Source organism: Pseudophryne corroboree, chromosome 7 (assembly GCF_028390025.1).
Source record: "Pseudophryne corroboree isolate aPseCor3 chromosome 7, aPseCor3.hap2, whole genome shotgun sequence".
NCBI classification, from domain to species: Eukaryota; Metazoa; Chordata; class Amphibia; order Anura; family Myobatrachidae; genus Pseudophryne; species Pseudophryne corroboree.
In genome coordinates this window covers 417,418,281-417,440,041 of record NC_086450.1, presented here as the reverse complement: position 1 = coordinate 417,440,041, position 21,761 = coordinate 417,418,281, and the positions used below count along the sequence as shown (strand labels likewise).

The following is a 21,761-nucleotide window of genomic DNA, read 5'->3' as shown; positions in this document are numbered from 1 at the left end:
ATATATATATATATATATATATACTGTAATTACACCTGGAACTTGTTGCTGGTGACTTGAGTACTGCACCCCACTGCTGGTACTATGGAGATGTGAGTGCGGAACCTCTGGAGATTATATAATGCATGTGTCTGTATATGTATACAATACACACTTTGTAACAGGAGTGCCATCCATCTGTATATATTTTATCAGATAATTATCAGATGATATCAGATAATTGGGTCACATATATCTATAATGGACCCTAAACTCTTAGGTGGCGCATTGCCTTCAGACCAGAAGTGTCCCCCTGTACTCCGATCACTTGTCTGTAAGCGTATACATTGCATTCTATACATTGCATAGAATCACTAGCCTGCACGGTGACAGCATTGCCTGCAGAATGCTGAACTTGGCTCATGCATTCAGGCCAGGTGTCTCTTTAGTATACTGTCATCCTCTGGAAGCTTATATTGTACTGCATACTCCACATTGTGGCATTGTGTCTCCTGCACTGGACTTTGTCCTGATAACGTTTACGCTGAGTATCATGTAGTGGCAGGAAGGGCAGAGGAGTCTTATCCTTCCTTGGCTTTCTGTCACTTTGCTGAGTTAGAACAGAGACCTCTGGCCGCTCGGTGACCCGTTAGCTGCAGCCCTCCGGGACAAAATGCTTTACTAATAAACCCAGCTCTGTTATTCTTGTTAGATATAAAGACTTCACAGGGGTTATAATGCTAAGCACTGAACTGTGACACAGAACCAGCATTGACCTCTGACACTGAACCGTACATAACATTATTGTTGAGTCAAGAATTAACCCCTTCATTATCAAACATCCAAGAAGGAAGGGGGGTTGTTAAATTACATGTCTTCAGGCTCTGGTACATAAGGGATAATCCAAGTGAGGTAGAGGAGGTTTAATGCATTGGTTAGTTCCATTCAGGTTCCGGTAAAGATTCTTATGCCTGTCTATCTCCCCCGCCCCCCGCAGGTGACAGAAGTGACTGACAGCGCCTACGTGGGCTCAGAGAGCGCCTACAGTGAGTGTGAAACTTTTACTGATGAGGATACCGGAGGGCTAACTGCCCATGAAGACCCTGAAACTGAGGGCGATGGATCTCGTGGGCGTGCACCAGCAACGTACGTACTCAGATGTGGGTGATACGTCCCCAAAAACAAGGCTGGGGAATAATGCTCTCCTATTTCTAAAACACAAGTCAGGCATAAGGTTTTGCGCACAGTGCGGTGTTCCGGGAGAAATACGGCTGTATATTACTTATTCAAAAACCGTAGCACATGAGATGGATAACTTGTCAGCATCGGTAAGTGACACCCTTTGTCCTCATGCTGTGGTAAGCTAAAGACCCCCCATACATCGGGAACCCGATTTTTCGATGTGACCGCTATGCTGAACGGTGGCCATCGATGATCGGTGCTCCATTTGGGAAATCGGGGAAATTCTTCATGTTAACAATCCCAGGTTTGTTGATCCCGACCGTTTTACTGTATTCCCGATGTCCCAGCCCAGCTTTCAGGAGATCAGGAAATTGCGTCAATCCATCGGTAATGTATGGGGGCCTTAACTCGTCAGCTTTGGTGGAAATCCAAATACTTAATACATAGTCAAACCTTTCAGGCTGATAAGATGTTCAGGTACGTGTAGTACTTCTCATACTGGAGAGCTAAGTATTGCTTAAGCCTGACCTATAGTAACCAATCAGATATTGGATGAGCAATAACAAGTGTGATTGGCTGCTCTGGGTTTCTGCAGTTGGCGGCATTTACAATGGTGTCTTACAGCAATTAGGTTTTATAGCATGATATGTAATGCACAGAGTTTACTGTCTCTGATCTGTACCCCTCTCTCTGGTGACTGCCTTTCATCCTCTCTCGCTCTCTTCCCCTCACTCTCAGGCCAGAGGGGCTGGAACTCTCCCTGTGTGACATTTCGGTGATCACAGTCACAGGGCAGGAGGAACAGTTTGAGGATTTCGGTGAAGGAGCAGAGCCAGACCTGTTCAACAGCCACTGTGAAGAACAGGACGATGGCTTCAATCAGACAACAGAGAGCTCCCGGCGCCTCACCCCCAGGTGAGATTTCTGCCTTATGCTGAGTAAGGATTAATTATGCACCGATGAGTCGTAACCCGTTGCAAAGAGTTGGATTCTATCTGTTGTCTTATGGTACAGCTTAGAGAAAGTAAGCAGACTTAAACATTGGTGGCACGATCTGTGCAAGACCTAGCCATGTGCAAAACTCAGCAGCCAATTGGAACAAAGCATTCCATTTTAAACCTTTAATAATATACATCAGGGGTATTTAACAGGCAGTCCTTCAGCTGCTGTAGAACCTCACCACCCATCTTGCCTTGCCACAGTTCTAGCATGTCGTAATAACAAAACTGTGGCAGGACGTGCTGGGATGTGTAATTCCACAGCAGCTGCAGGATGTGTGTTGAATACCGCTGATATCCCTCATCATCTTCTGTTTCCAGCCGGGGCAACCTGTGGCTTGTCAGCTGTTGGGAAACTACAAGCCCCAGCATAACCTGACAGATATTAGCTGGCAGAGCATTCTGTGACTTGTAGTTTTGCCATACCTGGAGAGCCACCGGCTGTCCAGACCTGGTCTACAGTGCTTGGAAAGGTCACTTTTGATTGACTTAGTGTAACACTCGCTCACTCTACAATATATCCTGACATTATAGACCGCATTAGTGTAATAAAAAGTGCAGAATTTGTATTTATGTGTTTATAAGAGGGTGAACGTTTACTATACATGGCTGTAGGAAGTTGATCAGGAGATTCGGGAACCTGTAGGCTCATTTATCAATGAGTGATACATTTCACTGTGAGTGATAACTTGCACCAGCCAATCAGCTCCTAACTATAATTTTTCAAACACAGTCTGAAACATGGCAGTTAGGAGCTGATTTGCTGGTGCAATTTATCACTCATTGATAAATGAGCCCATTAGTTTGAAAAACTGGAGCCAGCCAATGAGCGGATATCAGTAGCGCTCGTCAATAGATAGACAAATGCTAAAAGCAGACTGGTTGGGAGGAGGACAGGATGAAGAGCACATAGTGGGGACAGTGAGTAAATGGGCATGTTGCATTCCAGGCATCGCGTGACGCACATGTTGAAGTGATAGATCAATGAAAAACTATCTACAAGGTTGTATCACTAAACACTTTTATGTATGATGCTCTGTGTGGGCTATGCATTGAAATAACTGACAGCGTCTTTATTTGCCTCAACTCTTCATGAACCATTTTTGCACCCCCCCAGTGGTGCACCTATATCAGACCGCCAGCTTCTGGCACCCCCTCCTTGCCCGGCACTGGGGGGGCTGTACTGCAGCCAGTGCCACAAACACGTCAACCGACTGGAAGATCTGTCCACCCGTCTCCGATATCTCGAGATGGACAGGTGAAGCTGTGTGACAATCATCCTCTGCAGACAGGGAGAGGTGCTACCGGTGATTGGAGGGGACATGTATCAAATCTTTGAGAGAAATAAAGTGAAGTTGCCCATAGCAACTAATCAGCCCCTGTCCGTTATCTAGTACAGTCTATAAAATGACCGTTAGAACTTGATTGGCTGATTTGGGCAACTTTCTCTCTCTAAGGCTTGATACACCTCACCCTGAAACTAATAAGTGGACGTCCTATGGCTGCCTTTAATCCACTCAGCGGCCTGTAGGGCACTCTGCACTGTTTCTAAAACACACTAAATTGTATAACCCGGATGGTTACATTGATCCAGTAATCACTGGGAAAAGAGCCCTATAATTTGCCCTATTTAAATTCTCCGTATTATAGTGGAGCTCCGTTGTGCCTCTCCCTGTCCTGTTTTCTGCGTGGGGTTGCTGTGCATGTATTTAACAAACTCTGCATGATAAAGGGTTTTGGGACTGTGTTCCGTGGGTCTGTGGCATGTGTGAGCAGGTTGCCCTGGAGCTGAATGTCCGGCTATGTCTAAACACTCACAGTCTCCAAATCTTTTCTCCGCCCTGGTGTTTTTCTGGTGTGAAAAGTGATATATCGGATACCGGTGCTGCAGAAGCATCTCTCATCTCCGCCTGGGCCCGTGTCCCAATGTTTCCACCAGGCTTCTAAAAGATATGACAGACAGGAGAGGAGGGGGAAGTGCTGTGGTTGGACGGACTTCCCGCCTGTTATTTCCTGGGGCAGGAAACCATAATCACCCCGGCGGCACTTCTCCTGATAGGGAAAGCCATGTGATCATTAACTTTCCCTGGACTGTCAGCAATAGCCATGCTCACATGGATCTCTGTCCTGTTACCTGTCACACTTTATTACGGTACCCTTGTAGTGCGTTGTATTCTCCGTGCTCTACCCGTTAGCCAGGTGAGACACCCGTCACTTGTGCGGAGCATTAGATTCTGCATGCTCTGCGTGTTTGAACTTCTTGCTGCTTCCATGTATGGTGTCTAGTGGCTTTGCTAGAAGCAGTTGTATCTTCTCTCCTCTCTTCTCTCTTCTCTTCTCTTCCCGTTCTTGACTCATTTTCTCCCTCTCATTTATATTCTCTCATTATCTACCCCGCAGCCCAGACAAGAGGACTTCAAGCAAAAAAGAGGCACGGTAAGTGAGATGAGCAAAGCTCTGCAAGTGTGAGCAAGCCCCAGCATTATAGTGTAAAGCTCTCGTAGCACAGGGGTTAATAATCAAGGTATGGATGCCCCGCAGGCATCAGGTAGATGAGGGCTGTGACGCTGCAGGCTTCGCAGTGCAAACAGAACAGATAAGACAGCTGTTTCCAAATAAGAAGAATCTGACTACACTAAAACTGATCACGGACAATCAGGACACAAGGAATGCAGGACAGGACGTTATACTAGTTATATCACCGCAGTATCATATTAGCCCCCTCCCAGCACTTCACACATGTTTGCCTTCTCTAGGAGGCTCCATCACAGCGGCTTCCTGGGAGACGATTCAGCAGAGCAGCAGCTCACGGACATGGCCTGCGATGAGACCGACCTCACTGACAAGGTAAACGAGGGAATATTGCTGAAAATATTAATTAAGAGATTCGCTCATGGAAATACGTTCTCGGAGTACAGTGGCGCTAAAGTGTGACTGGGTGACGTCATGTCTTGGGATGAACCAATCATCGTAACAGCACATCACACAGCGTCTCATGCCTGGTGATACCACTGGCCCTTAGTGAATTGGTAGGCAGCTTTCTCATGACTATTGGATTAGCCTAGTGAATGTCTGGCTCCACTGTGTGTAGGCGTTGGCGAAGGAGCTACGTAAATTGCAACATTTCCCATTGCGTTAGTCCTTTTTATACGGCAGAGGAGCTGATGCAGAGGTGAATGTGTGCAGGTTTGCAGAGCATATGTTGCGGGAGTTTGCGCCGTGAATAGTCTGAAAATGGGCGCACGTAAGCGGGTAATGAAGGGTTGCACGCACTTACACTTGCGACTGAAGAGGTGTAACTTAGTCGTATTGCAGTGTTCGCAGAAATGCGGGGGCGTGGTCGCAGAAATGCGTCCTATGCGGGCTGGAGGTAAGCAGGCATACACCTGCTCAGAGACGTAGCTTTTGCATCTAGTATAGCGTAAGTGCATATCCGCACTAGTGGTGATGACTGACTAGTAATATACCAGGTGGATGGGCATCTCAGGATGTGTATAACTCTGCATTTGGGCAGATCAGGCCATGAGGGTCAGAATGTGCTGCTGATCTGGACCTGTGCATTCGTGCTACATACAAATGATGATGATAAAGCTGTGTTTCTTCTTTGGACGACTACAGTGTATTGGGTTGTGCCTTCCTGCTACTTTCACTAAATACATTGCTTCATGCCCCAGGCTTCCTCCTGTGCTCTTCACTAATGTCTCTATATCATCTGTGCAGATCTTTTATTCTAGTTTCTCCAATAAATATAAGTTGTGTGAAGGTAGAAAACTAGAGCTGTGGAGTTCTCTGAACTGCGATTTATGCCTTGGGCCGGTATTCAATTAGCTGCTGTAATTTACCATAGTTAATTAATTCGCCAGGGGTTATTCAGTTATCCCCGATACCCGACACTTGTCAGGGATTATGCTTCAGGCGCCTCGGCATGCGAAGCATAATCCCCGATAAGCAGCCCTCAGAGTCACAATGACACATGGGTCCGGATACTTATCCCGGATCCCATGTTTTATCGCACGATAACGGTACATTTTTCTCCTGAAAAAAAAATGGCTTTAATTGGATAGCCCGATAATGACCATCGATCAAAAATCAGCCCAAAAATCAGTCCATCTTTTTAAATTCATGCGGCTAATTGAGTACCGGCCTTAGTATGAAATACGATAGACAATCTGGGAAATATCATAGGGTGACAGTTTGTGGAGGTCTGGGATTTCAGCCTAGATTGCCCATATTTTTAAAGCGCCAATCATTTACAAGGCAAAACCATCTTGGTTTTAAATGTTTACCGCTTTAAAAATACAGGCAGTTTCGGCTGAAATCCCGGACCACCGCAAACTCTGACCCTTGTGATTATACATTCTATGATAATTATTAGAAGTATCTTTTTTTATATATATATATATATATATATATATATATTTATAGCGCCAGAAGGATTCCTTATTTGGTGACATACTTTTGTAGACAAGACAAAGGGGAAGGTGGCCCTGGTAACAGGAGCTTATACTCTAGAGGAGATAAGGGTGGACACAATAGGGAGAAGAGGACAGAGTAGGGGAAAACATCAGTTATCATTTATATTCTGCTGCATCCACTGCTTTCCAGAGTCCGGACTAGAAGGCAAGCCTTGTGTACCCATGTGGCTGGGCAGCGCAGCTGCAGTGCCCATTGGAGAAAGCTGTATGTAGCTGGGCTATTCTCAGCACTTTTATCACCTGCTTTTCCCATTTTATGCTCAACACATCACTTATATCCTGCAGGTTCTGTACCTGGAGCAGAGGGTGAGTGAGATGGAGCGAGAAGCAACCACCACAGGGGAACAACAGAACCGTCTGCGACAGGAGAACCTACAGTTATTACACAGGTGAGCGCATGAGTACCTAAGGCTAAGGGGACATGTACTAAGCAGTTTTAAAAGTGGAGAAGTGAGCCAGTGGAAAAGTAGCCCATGGCAACCAATCAGCTGCTCTGTATACTCTTACAGTATGTAAATCATAAACGTTCCATCAATGCTGATTGGATGCCATGGGCAACGTCTCCACTGGCTTACTTCTCCACTTATCACTGCTTAGTACATCTCCCCCTACGTGAGTGTTATGGCGCTGTGTGGGGCTACAGGGACTCTGCTTTTAGGACATCCAAATTATTGTCATTATATTTTGCAATTTTTGTGGCTTGCATAAGTAATGTTGATGAGACTTCAGTCTGTACCAGTGTTTCCCAAACCCAGTCCTTCTGGCCCAATCACAGTCCAGGTACTAAGGATATCCATGCATGAGAGTGCAGTTGTTTCATCTGTGCTGAAGCAGGGATATCCCTAATGTCTGGACTGGGAGTGGACCCTTGAGGGCCGAGTTTGGGAAATGCTGGTATATCCAGTGACCTCACACAGGCATAATGCGCAAAATGCGTCAGAGCACTCTCATGGTTCCTACTAAGCTGCCCGCCTCCAGGCATTTGGCCTTTACCGACGGCACATCCAGGCATTCGGCCTTTACCGACGGCACATCCAGGCATTCATTGTTAAATATTACTTGTTTTAAAAAAAATTATAGGATTTTTTTTATTTTTTACTTTGAGTGTATGGTGTATACAGGCTGTTAGTAATCACCTGAGAGTGCTTTCTCTTTGGGGGGAATTCAATGACTGTAATGTGCCATCCTGTAATGGCACATTGCATCAATTGCACCAAAGGAAAAATATTCCCTAATTTGTGCAGCTGGCATGTGTCTGAAGGACAGGAGGAGTCCGGAGGGGATCCGGTCTGAAGATCGACAATGTCTAAGTCGACAATGTTTAGGTCGACCACTGTAGCTCGACAGTTTGTAGGTCGACATGGTTTCTAGATCAACATGTTCTAGGTCAAAAGGTCGACATGAGTTTTAAAAAAAAATAATAATATTTTTTGAACTTTTTCATATTTAACGATCCACGTGGACTACGATTGGAACGGTAACTTGTGTCTAGCGGAGCGAGGCACCTTGCCCGACGCTCGGCATGTGAGGGGACACAGCGCACTAATTGGGCTTCCCGGTCACTGTACGGGGGAAACGACACCAAAAGGTCATGTCGACCTTTTGACCTGTCGACCTAGAACATGCCGACCTTCAAAACATGTAGACCTAGTCCTTGTTGACCTAGACACTGTGGATCTAATGATCCACACTTGTCCGGATGCCTGGTACAATATTGCAGAATGTTACTATATCACTGAACTGGGAAGATGCCAATGGATTGACTTAAAATGAAAGGTCCTTATAAAAAGCCTGTAATTCCAGCTCTCCTCATCCTTCTTACCATTACTTTAGACATGGACATTGGGTGACCTAACAAACGATGGGAGCCCTAAGTAGGAGGTTGCTTAGCGTGGCTACCATTATTCTTGTATGGCTACCAATTCATGGAATGTGTAAGCATTTTACAACCGTGTATACCAGATATACGTGTCTGTGTGATTGGAACAGAGCTCAGCGCAGATATCCTTGTACAAGTAAAATGAACCCTTAAGGTAACAGTTCTCTGAGCCCATTCAGTGTCAGTATCCTGTTCCTGGCAAGTTCTGTCACAAGCATGACATTTTATTCTTGTAGAGGTCTGTCATCATATGGGGTTATTATTTAGGTTCTTTGTGGCGGGTGAACACGCAGACCCATTTTATCATCTGACCCTTAACTCATTTCAGGGCCCATGCTCTAGAAGAGCAACTTAAGGATCAGGAGCTGCGATCGGATGAGGTATATAGTGAAGAGACGCGCAAACACAGAGATGAGCTGCGGAAGATGGAAAGTGACCGCAGCTACAAGCTGAGCATTCTGAAAGCCAGGTAATCTCGCACCTGGTGGGCTCGGGTGATGTGGGCTGTAGCGTTGTTCTTAAGCGCCACTAAATCTGTGGAGTGTGAACAGAAAGCGGACTACTGTGTCCTGACAGTGCATTAGGAATATATGGGTATGGGGTGTTGTCCACTGTGCTGGAGCTTTTAGGACTGTAATAGTATTTGCTCTTATTCTGTAGAGTTCAAGAGCTGGAGAATGAAAACCTGGAGCTCCGTACTCAGCTGCCAGTTGGAAAGGCGACGCTGCAGAGACTAGAAGAGGTGAGCATTAACTCCTATTATCCCATAACCAGTTACTGTACTGTCCGGTGGTGTGCCGCATTTATATGGATTGGTGGAGAGAGTGCTGGGTATGGGGCTGGGTGGAGAGAGCGCTGGGTATGGGGCTGGGCGGAGAGAGTGCTGGGTATGGGGCTGGGCGGAGAGAGTGCTGGGCATGGGGCTGGGCGGAGAGAGTGCTGGGCATGGGGCTGGGCGGAGAGAGTGCTGGGCATGGGGCTGGGCGGAGAGAGTGCTGGGCATGGGGCTGGGCGGAGAGAGTGCTGGGCATGGGGCTGGGTGGAGAGAGAGCCCAGGTGTGTGGCGCTGGGCGGAGAGAGAGCCCAGGTGTGTGGGGCTGGGCGGAGAGAGAGCCCAGGTGTGTGGGGCTGGGCGGAGAGAGAGCCCAGGTGTGTGGGGCTGGGCGGAGAGAGAGCCCAGGTGTGTGGGGCTGGGCGGGGAGAGCCCCTGGTGTGTGGGGCTGGGCGGAGAGAGCCCCTGGTGTGTGGGGCTGGGCGGATAGAGAGCCCAGGTGTGTGGGGCTGGGCGGGTAGAGAGCCCCTGGTGTGTGGGGCTGGGCGGGTAGAGAGCCCCTGGTGTGTGGGGCTGGGCGGAGAGAGCCCCTGGTGTGTGGGGCTGGGCGGAGAGAGCCCTGGTGTGTGGGGCTGGGCGGAGAGAGCCCTGGTGTGTGGGGCTGGGCGGAGAGAGCCCCTGGTGTGTGGGGCTGGGCGGAGAGAGCCCTGGTGTGTGGGGCTGGGCGGAGAGAGAGCCCAGGTGTGTGGGGCTGGGCGGGTAGAGAGCCCCTGGTGTGTGGGGCTGGGCGGAGAGAGCACTTGGTGTGTGGGGCTGGGCGGAGAGAGCCCTGGTGTGTGGGGCTGGGCGGAGAGAGCCCTGGTGTGTGGGGCTGGGCGGATAGAGCCCCTGGTGTGTGGGGCTGGGCGGAGAGAGCCCCTGGTGTGTGGGGCTGGGCGTAGAGATCCCTGGTGTGTGGGGCTGGGCGGAGAGAGCCCTGGTGTGTGGGGCTGGGCGGAGAGAGCCCCTGGTGTGTGGGGCTGGGCGGAGAGAGCCCTGGTGTGTGGGGCTGGGCGGAGAGAGAGCCCTGGTGTGTGGGGCTGGGCGGAGAGAGAGCCCTGGTGTGTGGGGCTGGGCGGAGAGAGAGCCCAGGTGTGTGGGGCTGGGCGGGTAGAGAGCCCCTGGTGTGTGGGGCTGGGCGGAGAGAGCCCCTGGTGTGTGGGGCTGGGCGAGAGCCCCTGGTGTGTGGGGCTGGGCGGAGAGAGCCCTGGTGTGTGGGGCTGGGCGGAGAGAGCCCTGGTGTGTGGGGCTGGGCGGAGAGAGCCCTGGTGTGTGGGGCTGGGCGGAGAGAGTCCCTGGTGTGTGGGGCTGGGCGGAGAGAGTCCCTGGTGTGTGGGGCTGGGCGGAGAGAGTCCCTGGTGTGTGGGGCTGGGCGGAGAGAGTCCCTGGTGTGTGGGGCTGGGCGGAGAGAGCCCTGGTGTGTGGGGCTGGGCAGAGAGGGCCCTGGTGTGTGGGGCTGGGGCTGGGCGGAGAGAGCGCAGTGTAGAATTGACAGTTGGGGAAATAGGTTGCTATTTAGAAAAGAGCGTGAAGACGTGTTGTACATGTTTGTTTCATGAGGAAAACAAAGACTGGAGCTTTGAAATTGTTACACAAGTGTTAGGAAAAGGCGACACTGTAAGATTACAAAGCTGTTTGTGCCGTGTTAGCTAAATGGGTAGGTTGAGAAGTTAGAACAGACATAGATTTTAATGCCTGGAACTTTCTGCAGGAGAGGGACAGATTGCAGGATCAGCTGCAGGAATTGCAGCACCAACTATATGAAAATCGGGAACAGAACAAGAAATTGGGAGGGATACTGAATAAGGAGAAGTTCAAACAACTATCCGAGAAGGAGAAATGCCAGGAGGTGAGTGTGACCGGACTCCCCATCTTCTCTGTCCCCACCCTGTCCTATTATACCCCCTCCGTGGCTCTTCCCTGCCCTTTATCTGACTCTTCTCTACCCTTTACCGTTCCATACTCTGGTGACCTTATGCCGTACCATTCTACATGCCCCTCCGCATACATGACTACCTCACCTGGGTCAGGTTTTGTCTGTGGCTTACTTCCAGCAATTTCCCATCATCTGACTTACTCGCTCTGGTTCTACATACATGAAGGTTATACCATTTACCAATAAGTATATACAACACTCAGCTGCCACCCCAGTAGGCATCTGTCCTGCTCTGTCTCTGATGGCACAAGTCATTTCCAGCATTTCTTTGCCATCTTATAACCTCACGGATTAAATGAAGCAATATGGAGAAAGTGTCCTTGTGTTTGTCAGTCTGCAGGACAGGCACTAATAGAGGACGTGTGACGGGGTCTGTGCGCATGATGTACTAAGGGGTCTATTTACTAAGCCTTTGATAGAGAGAAAGTGAATGGAGATAAAGTACCAGCCAACCAGCACCTGTCACTTTTTAAACACAGCCTGTAACATGACGGGAGCTGATTGGCTGGTACTTTATCTCCATCTAAGGCTTAGTAAATAGACCCCTAAAGCCTGATAATCAATCCTTGGAGAGTGATAAATTGCATGGAGATAAAGTACCAGCCAATCAGCTCCAAACTGCCGTGTTAAAGTGTGTGGGGCAGACGTATTAAGCCTGAAAAAGTGATAAAGCCGTGATAAGTGGAAGGTGATAACGCGACAGCCAATCAGCTCCTAATTGTAATTTTTCAAACCCGTAATGATTGGCTGGTGCGTTACCACCTTGTACTTATCACTTCTCTAGGTTTAATACATCTGCCTCTGTGTTTGAAAAATGATAGGAGCTGACTGGCTGATACTTTATCACCGTGCAATTTATCACTCTCTAAGGTTTGATAAATCTGGGCTTTAGCCCAGTGGTTCTCAAACTGTGTGCCATGGCACCCTGGGGCGCCTATGAGCACTTGCAGGAGTGCCTTGGGTTGGTGGTCCAGGACCTATTCATATAATTTTATGGTCAATGTAATAGGCAAAACCAGTGCTGGTGACTTCCCATCATAACATATGTGAACAAACAGAAGCAAATCCTGTCCCTCACCACACAACTGACCCTAAGGATGACATATAAATGCAATTTACCTAATTTAATATCTCTTTCTAAATTTTTGGCCTAGGGGTGCCATGGAAAAAAAATCTGATACTTTAGGGCACTGTGGTTCAGAGAAGTTTGGGAATCACTGCCGTAGCCTGTTATTTCGAGGATTGGAAGCAGGTGTGCCAAATTTAGCTTCATTAAAAATAAAAGAACGTCTATATTCACACTGAGGATCTGCTAGAAAAGGGATCTTTTAGGAAAGTGAGGGGGATTATATTCAGTGGCGGGATTCAGCAAGTTTGCACCGGTTCTGAAGAACCGATACCTAATGTTAGATATGGTTCTGAGAGCCGTTTGCTAATGAGCGCCGCCAGCATAGGCGCCGATTCCGTTACCCCACTAGAGCTTGCCGCTGCAACCCCCGCAGTAGATTGAGACGTGCTGGGGGCTGCAGAAACGCTTCTGTACCATAGCAATGAAAAAAAAAAAAAAATGGCCGCCGCCAAGAAGGAGACAGACTCTAGAGGTCACATTTGACCTCCTAGTGATTGTCTCCTCGGTGGCGGACATTTTAAGAGGGTGTTTCTTTTTTACACTGCTGTGGTACAGAAGTGTTTCCGCAGCCCCCAGCGCATCTCAATCTACTGCGGGGGCTAGCAGTAACCACTGATGCCCGCACCCACCCTCCCTAACTTTACTGATGCAGTGGCCATGGCAACACGCAGAAAAGCCCTGGCAACACACAGGAGACCCCCTAGCAATGCGTATGAAACCCCTGGCAACGCACAGGAGACCCCTAGCAACGCACATGAAACCCCTGGCAATGCACAGGAGACCCCTAGCAACGTGCATGAAACCCCTGGCAACGCACAAGAGACCCCTAGTGATGTAAGTGGCATTATTGTGCGTGGGCATAAAATGGTGTCAGGGCCATAACTGTGTGTATCATAATATGTAATTGGCGTTAGTGTGTGGCATAACGCATAATGGGTGTTATTTGAGTATTAAATGCATGAATTATTAAACTACCTTTCGGTATACTTAAAATGGTCATTAGGACATAGAACCTGTTGTTAATTTATTTGAATCCCACCACTGATTATATTACATTCTGGAAAGATGGAAGGTGTATGAGTTGCTGACTTGGAAGTGACTGACAACCAGACATGCCGGGTCCTTAGTAATGTTTATTAAAACTGTAGAATGAATACTGCCATACAGAAGGACGTTTCCTACCGTAAATATTGAGCTCTCTGGCTCTCTAATGCTCCTTATTGCTGTTGTGCACTTTTTCCAGTAGCCAGTAGATGGCAGTATTTTACTCATGTTTTCTTTGGTAACTCTTATATGCAGATACTGACTTATAGGGTATATTTATTAATTATCAGAACCTTGTCCCAATAATTATAATTTCTTATTGTGGCAATAAGAAATTACGGTTTGCTGGGATTTAACATTAAACACATGCTGGTATAGGGGCCCTGATAGGATCCAGTCCCAGTTCTGTTAGTAGTAATGTGATTGCTAATGCGATGACTCTACTTCCTGGTTCACGACCTGGCCGTGCTCCTGCGTATACGCTGCCATCAGACTGCGCTTGCGTGAGTGGTCATTGCTGGGGAGGGATCCCACACATCCCACTCCTGGAAAGTTTTGCAAACTGTAGCCCATTGGCTGCAATGGCGTTAACTTTGCACTCCGGAATATGCTATTGGCAGTGCATTTGTTTTTCAGATAGTGCTCTACTACGGCACCTTTTTTTTTTTTTTTTTTTGAGAGAGAAATTAAGTCCTTTATTTTTTCTAAAGAAATACAGCTTTTTTATTATTGTGAGAAACAATGTAGTATTGGAATAATGTATGACAAGAAGATATCCCACATGACCAAAGTCGGTATATAGAACTGGAATCTCATATGTATTAGCATCATTGTATAAAATAACCCTGTATTACAGACTTCAGCAAAGATGCAGCTACATTGTAACAGTGTTGCAGAATTGATTCAGTGGTTATAAATATAAACTTTTAATCACTGAAAGTATCGACACAAAATCCACAGAGGGATATTGATTATTTGCAAATTTATGTAAATAGAAAGGGAAATGTTTAATCTCTACTACTTTTTTGAGGATATACAGTTTTGCACTTTTTGTGACAATTATTGTCACATTCAATATAGTGTTTTTTTTTTTAATAAAGTAATTTTTATTCAAGAGAATGGAGATAAAGTTACAGAAATTGCATATCACATATATCAAACAAATCATATTTTCATTTATGAGACATAGTTTACAGCAGTGAAGTAGCCAGCTGTGTCTTTGATGAAATGAGCAAAGATATACAATTGTTCATAGTATTTGGACTTGCAAGATCCGCAACCAATATATAAATCCCCATTAACCTTTTTGTTTTTCACCCGTAAACTAACCCAAAAAAAGAGTACAAGAAAAGAAAAAGGAAAGAGAGAAAAACATAGAAGCATAATAAGGAGGAATCACCTAACTCAGGACCTCTTCAGCCGTGCATGTAGTTAGGCGAGCACGCAGAGCTCAGCAGCCAAACAACTGAGCATACATCATTAAACATTAATTCATGACACGATAGCACTTCAGTGCCCTCTATGGTTGAGGGACCAGGCGGGAGTGGGGAGATTCCAGCCATGGAGACCAGACTCATATCGTTCCTTGGATATTGTATCATTAACTAGGGTCTTGAACGCAGAAACTAAAGGGCCACCAGGGGCCATCCAGAGCCTTGCAATGCATACCTTAGCCAAGGCACATACATTGCGAACATATAGACCCGCCGGATCAGGCACAGAAGTAGAACATCCCATCCCCAAAATACAAAATTGTGGGGTAAGCAAGCCGCCAGTCACTCCTGTACTCTCCAGAATCGACCTGACCCCCGACCAGAACACCCGCAGCCTCGGGCAGTCCCATATTAGATGCCAAAATGTTCCCACATCCACCCCGCACTTAGGGCAGAGGCTAGACCCGCCAGTCCCAAAAGTGGCCAGTCTAACTGGAGTCATATATGTTCTATGTAGAATGAAGAATTGAATTTGTTGATACCTGAGAGACTTGGTGACTGTAGCAGGATATTCCAGAGCAAGGGCCCAGTCCTCCTCAGTTATTAGACCCATATCCTCCTCCCACTTTCCACGGAGACGTGTCAAAGGGTCCGTATGGAGTTTGGTAAGAAGATATCCATACGCGAGGGAAACATCTTAACTCGACCCAATGTAATCACAAAGGTCTTGATGGGAAATGGGAGGATTCGTGGGGGGGGACTCAGCAAATTGGGACTGGAGGGCATGACGAAGTTGAAGGTATCTGAAAAAGTAGGAGTTGGGTAGATCAAACTCATCTTTCAGTTGCTGAAAGGATTTGAGTACACTATCTAGGTAAAGTTGGGAAATAGAAACCACAGATCTAGGGGCCCAAACCTCCCGTCCCTCAATCGTATGCAGTTCAGGAAGCCAGTCAGAGTACCAAAGGGGGGTATCTGGGTCCAGGCCGTCGTACCCCAATAGGTCCCTCAGGGCCCGCCATATCTTTAAAGCCTGGAAAATAATAGGGGGAAGAAACCAAGCTATGCTCCCACTCAGCAGCACCTGCATAGGAGAGAGGTGAGGAAAGTAGCATCGAATGAACTCACAGTGTAAAGAGTCAACGCCAGAATCCTGCGCCCATACACTAATATGAATCAGCTGAGCAGCGTAGTAATACATCTGGAAGTTAGGCAGAGCCAGGCCGCCATCAGAGCGTTGCCTGGTGAGAGTATTTAACTGTATCCTAGGTCGTTTGTTAGCCCAAATCAGTGAGGATAAAACACTATTCAATTTCCTAAAGAATAATGGATAGATATATACAGGGGACTGGAGAATAATATATAAAAGTTTGGGCAGTATGATCATTTTAATGAGATTAACCCTGCCAGACACAGTCAGTGGAAGTCTACACCAAGTTTTGGATTTGCACGCGACCTGCTGCATGATCGGGTCAAGGTTCAAAGGGATAAAATCAGAAGGGTCGTTAGTTATTTGAATTCCGAGGTATTTAAATTGTGTTGTCCAACACAATGGCAGTGAGATTTTGGGAACAGTAGGAGGGGGGCCTATGACTGGCATAATGTATGATTTAGACCAGTTGATTTGAAGACCCGAGTGAGCACCAAAGCTCTCTATAACACGCAGCAGAATGGGCATTAACTTGGTGTAATCTTGCAAAAACAACAACATGTCGTCGGCATAGAGAGCTATCCTATCCTCACGTGGGCCCGCACAGACTCCCACAATATCTGGGTGCGATCTTATCAGACAGGCCAAGGCAAACAGTGTGGGGGATAGGGGGCAGCCCTGCCTAGTACCACGGGATAATTGAAAGGAGGGGGATACATAGCCATTCACCAAGATCCTGGCACTCGGATGTTGATACAGTAATTTAGTCCATCTGATAAAGTTGGGCCCAAAGCCCATACAAGCCATCACCTCAAAATAAATAAGCCCATTCAATACTGTCAAAGGCTTTGGCCGCGTCCAGCGAGACCACAGCCGAGTCAGAAGGGAAGTCATGTGGGAGTTGTAAAATGGTATACAATCTACGTAGGTTAATAGACGTGGACTTCCCTGGCATGAAGCCAGTCTGATCCGGGTGAACGAGGGAGGTGATCACTGTGTTAAGCCGTACTGCCAATATCTTTGCCAGGATCTTAGCATCGGTGGGAATCAGAGATATCGGCCTATAGGAGTCTGGAGACCTAGGGTCTTTACCGGGCTTTGGAATCACTATTATAACTGCCTCTGACATAAAAGGGGGAAGTTCATTATTGGCAAAAATATTTAAGTATAAGGCATGGAGCCTGGGCCCGAAAAAATCAATATGAGTTTTGTATACTTCGGAGGGAATTCCGTCACACCCCGGAGCCTTGCCATTAGGGGACATACCAATATCCGCAGTCACCTCCGCGAGCGTCAAAGGCGCCTCCAGTACCTCACGGGCCTCAGAGGAGAGTGCGGGTAGTGGAACACCCCCCAGATAATATGAGAGATCCAGAGTAGAGCATGTCAACTGCGAGCTATAAACCGCAGTGTAATAAGATCGGAATAACTGCGCAATGTCCGGCGTGGTGTCAACAAGGGAGCCATCACTGTCGGACATTTGGGTGATCGTAGTCCCAGGGCGATCATAATGTATCAGACGGGCCAGGAGGCTACCTGTCCTATCAGCCTGCATATAAATATTAGTAGCCCTAAAGAGGAGGGACCGTGAGTTTTTATCAGACAGGTGGGCCAGCCAAGCCGACTGAGCCACCAGCCAGCGTGTTTTCGTCGCGGGGGCACCATCCAGCAAATATTGGGATTCCAGATCTCTGGCGTCACTCTCAAGGGCCTTTTCCCTCTCCCCAGAGGATATTTTATGAGCTGCTATGCGTCCAATATATGAACCCCTCAAAAATGCCTTAAATGAATCCCAAACCATCGTCCCCGGGGCAGATCCTGTATTGTCGTTAAAGTAACCCCCCCACTGAGTCTCCAGGTCACTGCAGTCACCCAACTGAGTCAGCCAAGAGGGGTGCAGCTCCCAGTAAGAATGCCCCCTCTGACTTTCCACAGCAAGAGTCATCAACAAAGGGGAGTGATCAGAGACTCCCCGGGCCTCATAGCGGACGTCAGTGACCAGAGGGAGAAGGGCGGGAGACACTAGGATCAGGTCGATTCTAGAAAAGGAGCCATATGTGCTGGAGAAACAGGAGAACTGACGGGCCGTAGGGTGACGAAGCCTCCACACATCTACCCACTGCAAGCTATTCAAGAAATCAGCAAACTTGGTAGAACCACTACCCACCACCGCAGTATTCGGAGAATGCCATCTATCCAAAGATAAATCTAGTGTATTATTAAAATCACCCAGACATATCACCGGGGTGGCAGGAGAGGAAGCTATAAAAGAGGCAGCTTGCTGCACACAGCATATGAAAAAGGAGGGGGGACGTACACCGCTAAAATGTAATAGGGCTGGGAACTCGGTTTGTATTCCAGGAATACAAATCTTCCATACGGGTCAGTTTTGATTGATTTTAACTCAAATTGCACCGATTTTTTAATCAGAACAGACACACCCCTGGAGAAGGAGGAATGAGAGGCATGGTAAGCCCATCCCACCCAAGCCCGTCGTAGAGATAACAACCGATTTCCCTCTAAGTGGGTCTCGCTGAGGCATGCAATATCCGGGTCATATTTCCTAATCATATTTAAAACCAAGGAGCGTTTGATTTTATTATTCAAACCTCGGACATTCCATGCCAGAAATTTCAGATTAATCATGACCCCAGGAAATCTCTATGAGCCACACGGATAGACATCTCTCAAAATATATCTGAGAATCAGCACTATTAGCAACAGCAACATATATCTCATACAAGCCCTGCGTTGTAAGCCATAACATCCGGTATATTAAACATCCTTGTTTCAGAAAGTACATAGATATGAAAAATAACGAACTAAAGAAAGAAAACAGAAAACAGCAAGAGGAGCCGCAACTGGCAGCTCCCCAACCTTCCATCCCCTCCCCACCACCCCGAACACCGGCATACTTATATCCCAAACAACCAACCCCAACTACCAAATGCTAAGAAGGCCTAGATTCTCAGCTAAACCTCTTTATCCAGTACCACTTGAACGTGAAAAGTCTTGAGCCACCAAAGCAAAGGGGGGGGGGCTCACCGAAGTATGGTCGTCTCCTCCGGTAGTCAAGATCCCAGCATCTTCAACGCAGGGAGTCAGTCCGGAGCCAGCTGACGAGCACCCGGCGCAAATCTGTCCAGCCATTGGGCCGCCTCTCTAGGAGAATTAAAGAACTTGGTCTCCCCATCCGCCACAACCCGGAGCCGAGAGGGAAACAGCATGGAGTATGAGAGGTTGAGGTCTCGCAGACGTCGTTTGATAGGCATAAACTGGGCTCGGTCCTTCTGGACGTCTGTGGCAAAGTCCGGGAAGGCCGACACCCTGACTCCAGTACGACCCAGGCGGAGAACCGAGTCACGATCCTTATAATGCAGGAATTTGGCTATGAAGGTGCGAGGAGGGGCACCAGGAGGTAGCGGCCGAGATGGTATCCTATGTGCACGCTCCACCGTGAATTGGGCCGTAAAGGATTCAGCGGCATATAGCTCTTTAAGCCAAGATTCGAGAAAGTCCTCCGGTTGCGAGCCCTCCTCTCTCTCAGGCAGGCCCACAAATCTTACATTGTTTCTACGCAGCCGACCCTCCATGTCTAGAAGCTTGGTTTGGAGGGAGGAAACCTGCTGGGTCACCGTGGACACGGATTGCTTGAGGGGGCCACACATATCTTCCAAGTTGGAGACGCGTGTCTCCGCCTCACCCACTCTCTCACGGATACGCTGAACATCTTGTCGGAGTAAGGAGAGGTCGCACTGCACCTTCTCCATCTTATCGGAAAGACGCTGTTCACTGCCCGCTATAGCCTCCAGCACCTGCTGAATAGACGGAGCCTCCGATGCCGCTGGGGAGTTGGTAGTAGACGCAGAGGGGGAGCATGAGTGTGTTGGAGAGGCTCCCTGAGGATGAGCCAACGACCCCCTGGGGTTAGGTTGCCTAACAAATCTCTCCAGTTTGGCCGCGGCCGTACGCTGGCCGTCTCTAACCATATTGAACAAGAAGCAGTCACACAAACCCCGGGATAGGGTCTCAATATAGAAGTGCAGTCAGAAGACGGCGGCAGAGGTTGTATGTATTCAGTGCCGGAAAGCAGCCGTGCCCGATTTTTAGGTCAATATATCAATGGATAGGAAGCACAGGCATTGTGTAAAAGTGAAAATAAAGGTAATATTGAGGAGAGAATATCCTGCAGCAAATTCCAGGAGGCAAAGGTAGGATGTTGGTATATAGTACACTGTGAGATAGCAGAGCAGTACAACAGCACAGTCAGTTCCAAGCTATATGCAGTCCCTGCAGGGTAGAATGGCAGAGCTGTGCAGTGAGGTTATGTGTGGAGCTGCACCCAAAATGGCCCCCGGGTTCACAGGCACTTCTCCCCCTCCCCTGGAGTACCTGTCTTCTTGTCCAGCCAGCAAGCCGTGGGCCTCAGCCAGCCAGGCGCAGGAGGGATATCTGTGTCCTCCAAGGTGCCTCCTGCAGCCAGACAGCGCCACTCGCCCGCCAATGAGGCCCCGGGAGTCGCGCGGCCGGGAGCGCCAAACTCGAGGCCGGGGATCCGGAGGAGGCAGAGGCCGCAATTCCGGAAGTCGTCCGCCGCGGTCAGCCAGGACACTGAGACCGCGGACGAGGGTGCCCGCCGCTGCCCGGAGGTGAGGGGGGACCAGCACTGGGAGGCAGACACTCCGGAGGGACTCAGGATGGGTTCAGGAGTTATATGATCGGGGAGCTCCCGGGATCTGCTGCCTACTCCTTCACCGCCGTGGCCACGCCCCCCTTTTGTTATTATTTTTAATTCTTGTAACTAGTTCTGTAAACAGGAAGAAATCTGTGAAATCATTTTAGAGATTAATAAAATAATTCAGGGGTGCATGCAGCTGGGGGGGGGGGGGGGGGAGAAGCATTTCCGCTCACAGCCTTCTGAGGTGCAAGCTGAAATGTGCGAAAACGATGTGGTTTCGGCACTTAAACAGGAGTTTGAGCGCCCCAACCTGGACTTTAGATGGGTTTAGCAACTTTGCACAGATAAACCCTGTACCAATGGGCACGCATACAAGGCATGCAAGCCCACAAAACAATTGAATCTCCTCCATTAAGTTACAATCCTGTTTGGCAGAACCACTTGCTCTCTCTTAAACCACATTTAGGGGTATTTTCAGTTAGCTCTAATAATTTCGGAGCTATTGAATTCACTCCCCTGCGTATTAAATTGCGGGCAGTTTTTGCCTGTTTTTAAGGCATTTTCGTCAGTGCCTTTTCATTTCACTTTTTTTTTTCGAAAAATGCCTCAAAATTGTCAAACGGTCCACATTTTCGCCGGCACAGGTGCGAAAACACGTGGATTCGCCAATCCACATGTTTTTCGCTCGTGCCTAATTTTTCGCCTAGGCGAAAAAATGGCCCTGCTATTGAATAGGGCAGTTTTTTCACCTAGGCGAAAAAACTTCCCTAATTGAATACCCCCCTCCCTTAGTCTTTGTGCTACTAATATATTGGATAAGTGGAATAGCCTCCCAACAGAGGTGGTAGAGGCTAAGACTGTAGAGCAATTTAAACATGCTTGGGATAGGCATATGAATATCCTTACACAGAATTAAGGTTCAAAAAGGGTTGAGATTACCTAAAGGATAAAAAAAAGGGGCAGACTAGATGGGCCAAGTGGTTCTTATCTGCTGTCAAATTCTATTACAGACCGTTTTGTAGTTTGTAGTAACCTATCCAATCTTCAGAATATTGCAGTGTTCTGCT

At 47.9% G+C, this 21,761-nt stretch overlaps 1 protein-coding gene across 2 annotated transcripts in view; it reads left to right on the top strand.

The window, feature by feature from the left end:
• Window positions 1–21,761, top strand: part of RAB11FIP3 (RAB11 family interacting protein 3) — a 121,459-nt gene that overhangs the window by 84,884 nt on the left and 14,814 nt on the right. Inside the window, exons 4-12 of one of the 2 annotated variants that reach the window (XM_063934768.1) lie at window positions 977–1,125; window positions 1,900–2,076; window positions 3,277–3,417; window positions 4,560–4,595; window positions 4,916–5,006; window positions 6,920–7,023; window positions 8,842–8,982; window positions 9,174–9,255; window positions 11,036–11,173. In XM_063934768.1, the coding sequence (XP_063790838.1) occupies window positions 977–1,125; window positions 1,900–2,076; window positions 3,277–3,417; window positions 4,560–4,595; window positions 4,916–5,006; window positions 6,920–7,023; window positions 8,842–8,982; window positions 9,174–9,255; window positions 11,036–11,173 (1,059 nt within the window). The remainder of the gene's footprint in view (window positions 1–976; window positions 1,126–1,899; window positions 2,077–3,276; window positions 3,418–4,559; window positions 4,596–4,915; window positions 5,007–6,919; window positions 7,024–8,841; window positions 8,983–9,173; window positions 9,256–11,035; window positions 11,174–21,761) is intronic. The other variant, XM_063934769.1, reaches the window with a different exon arrangement.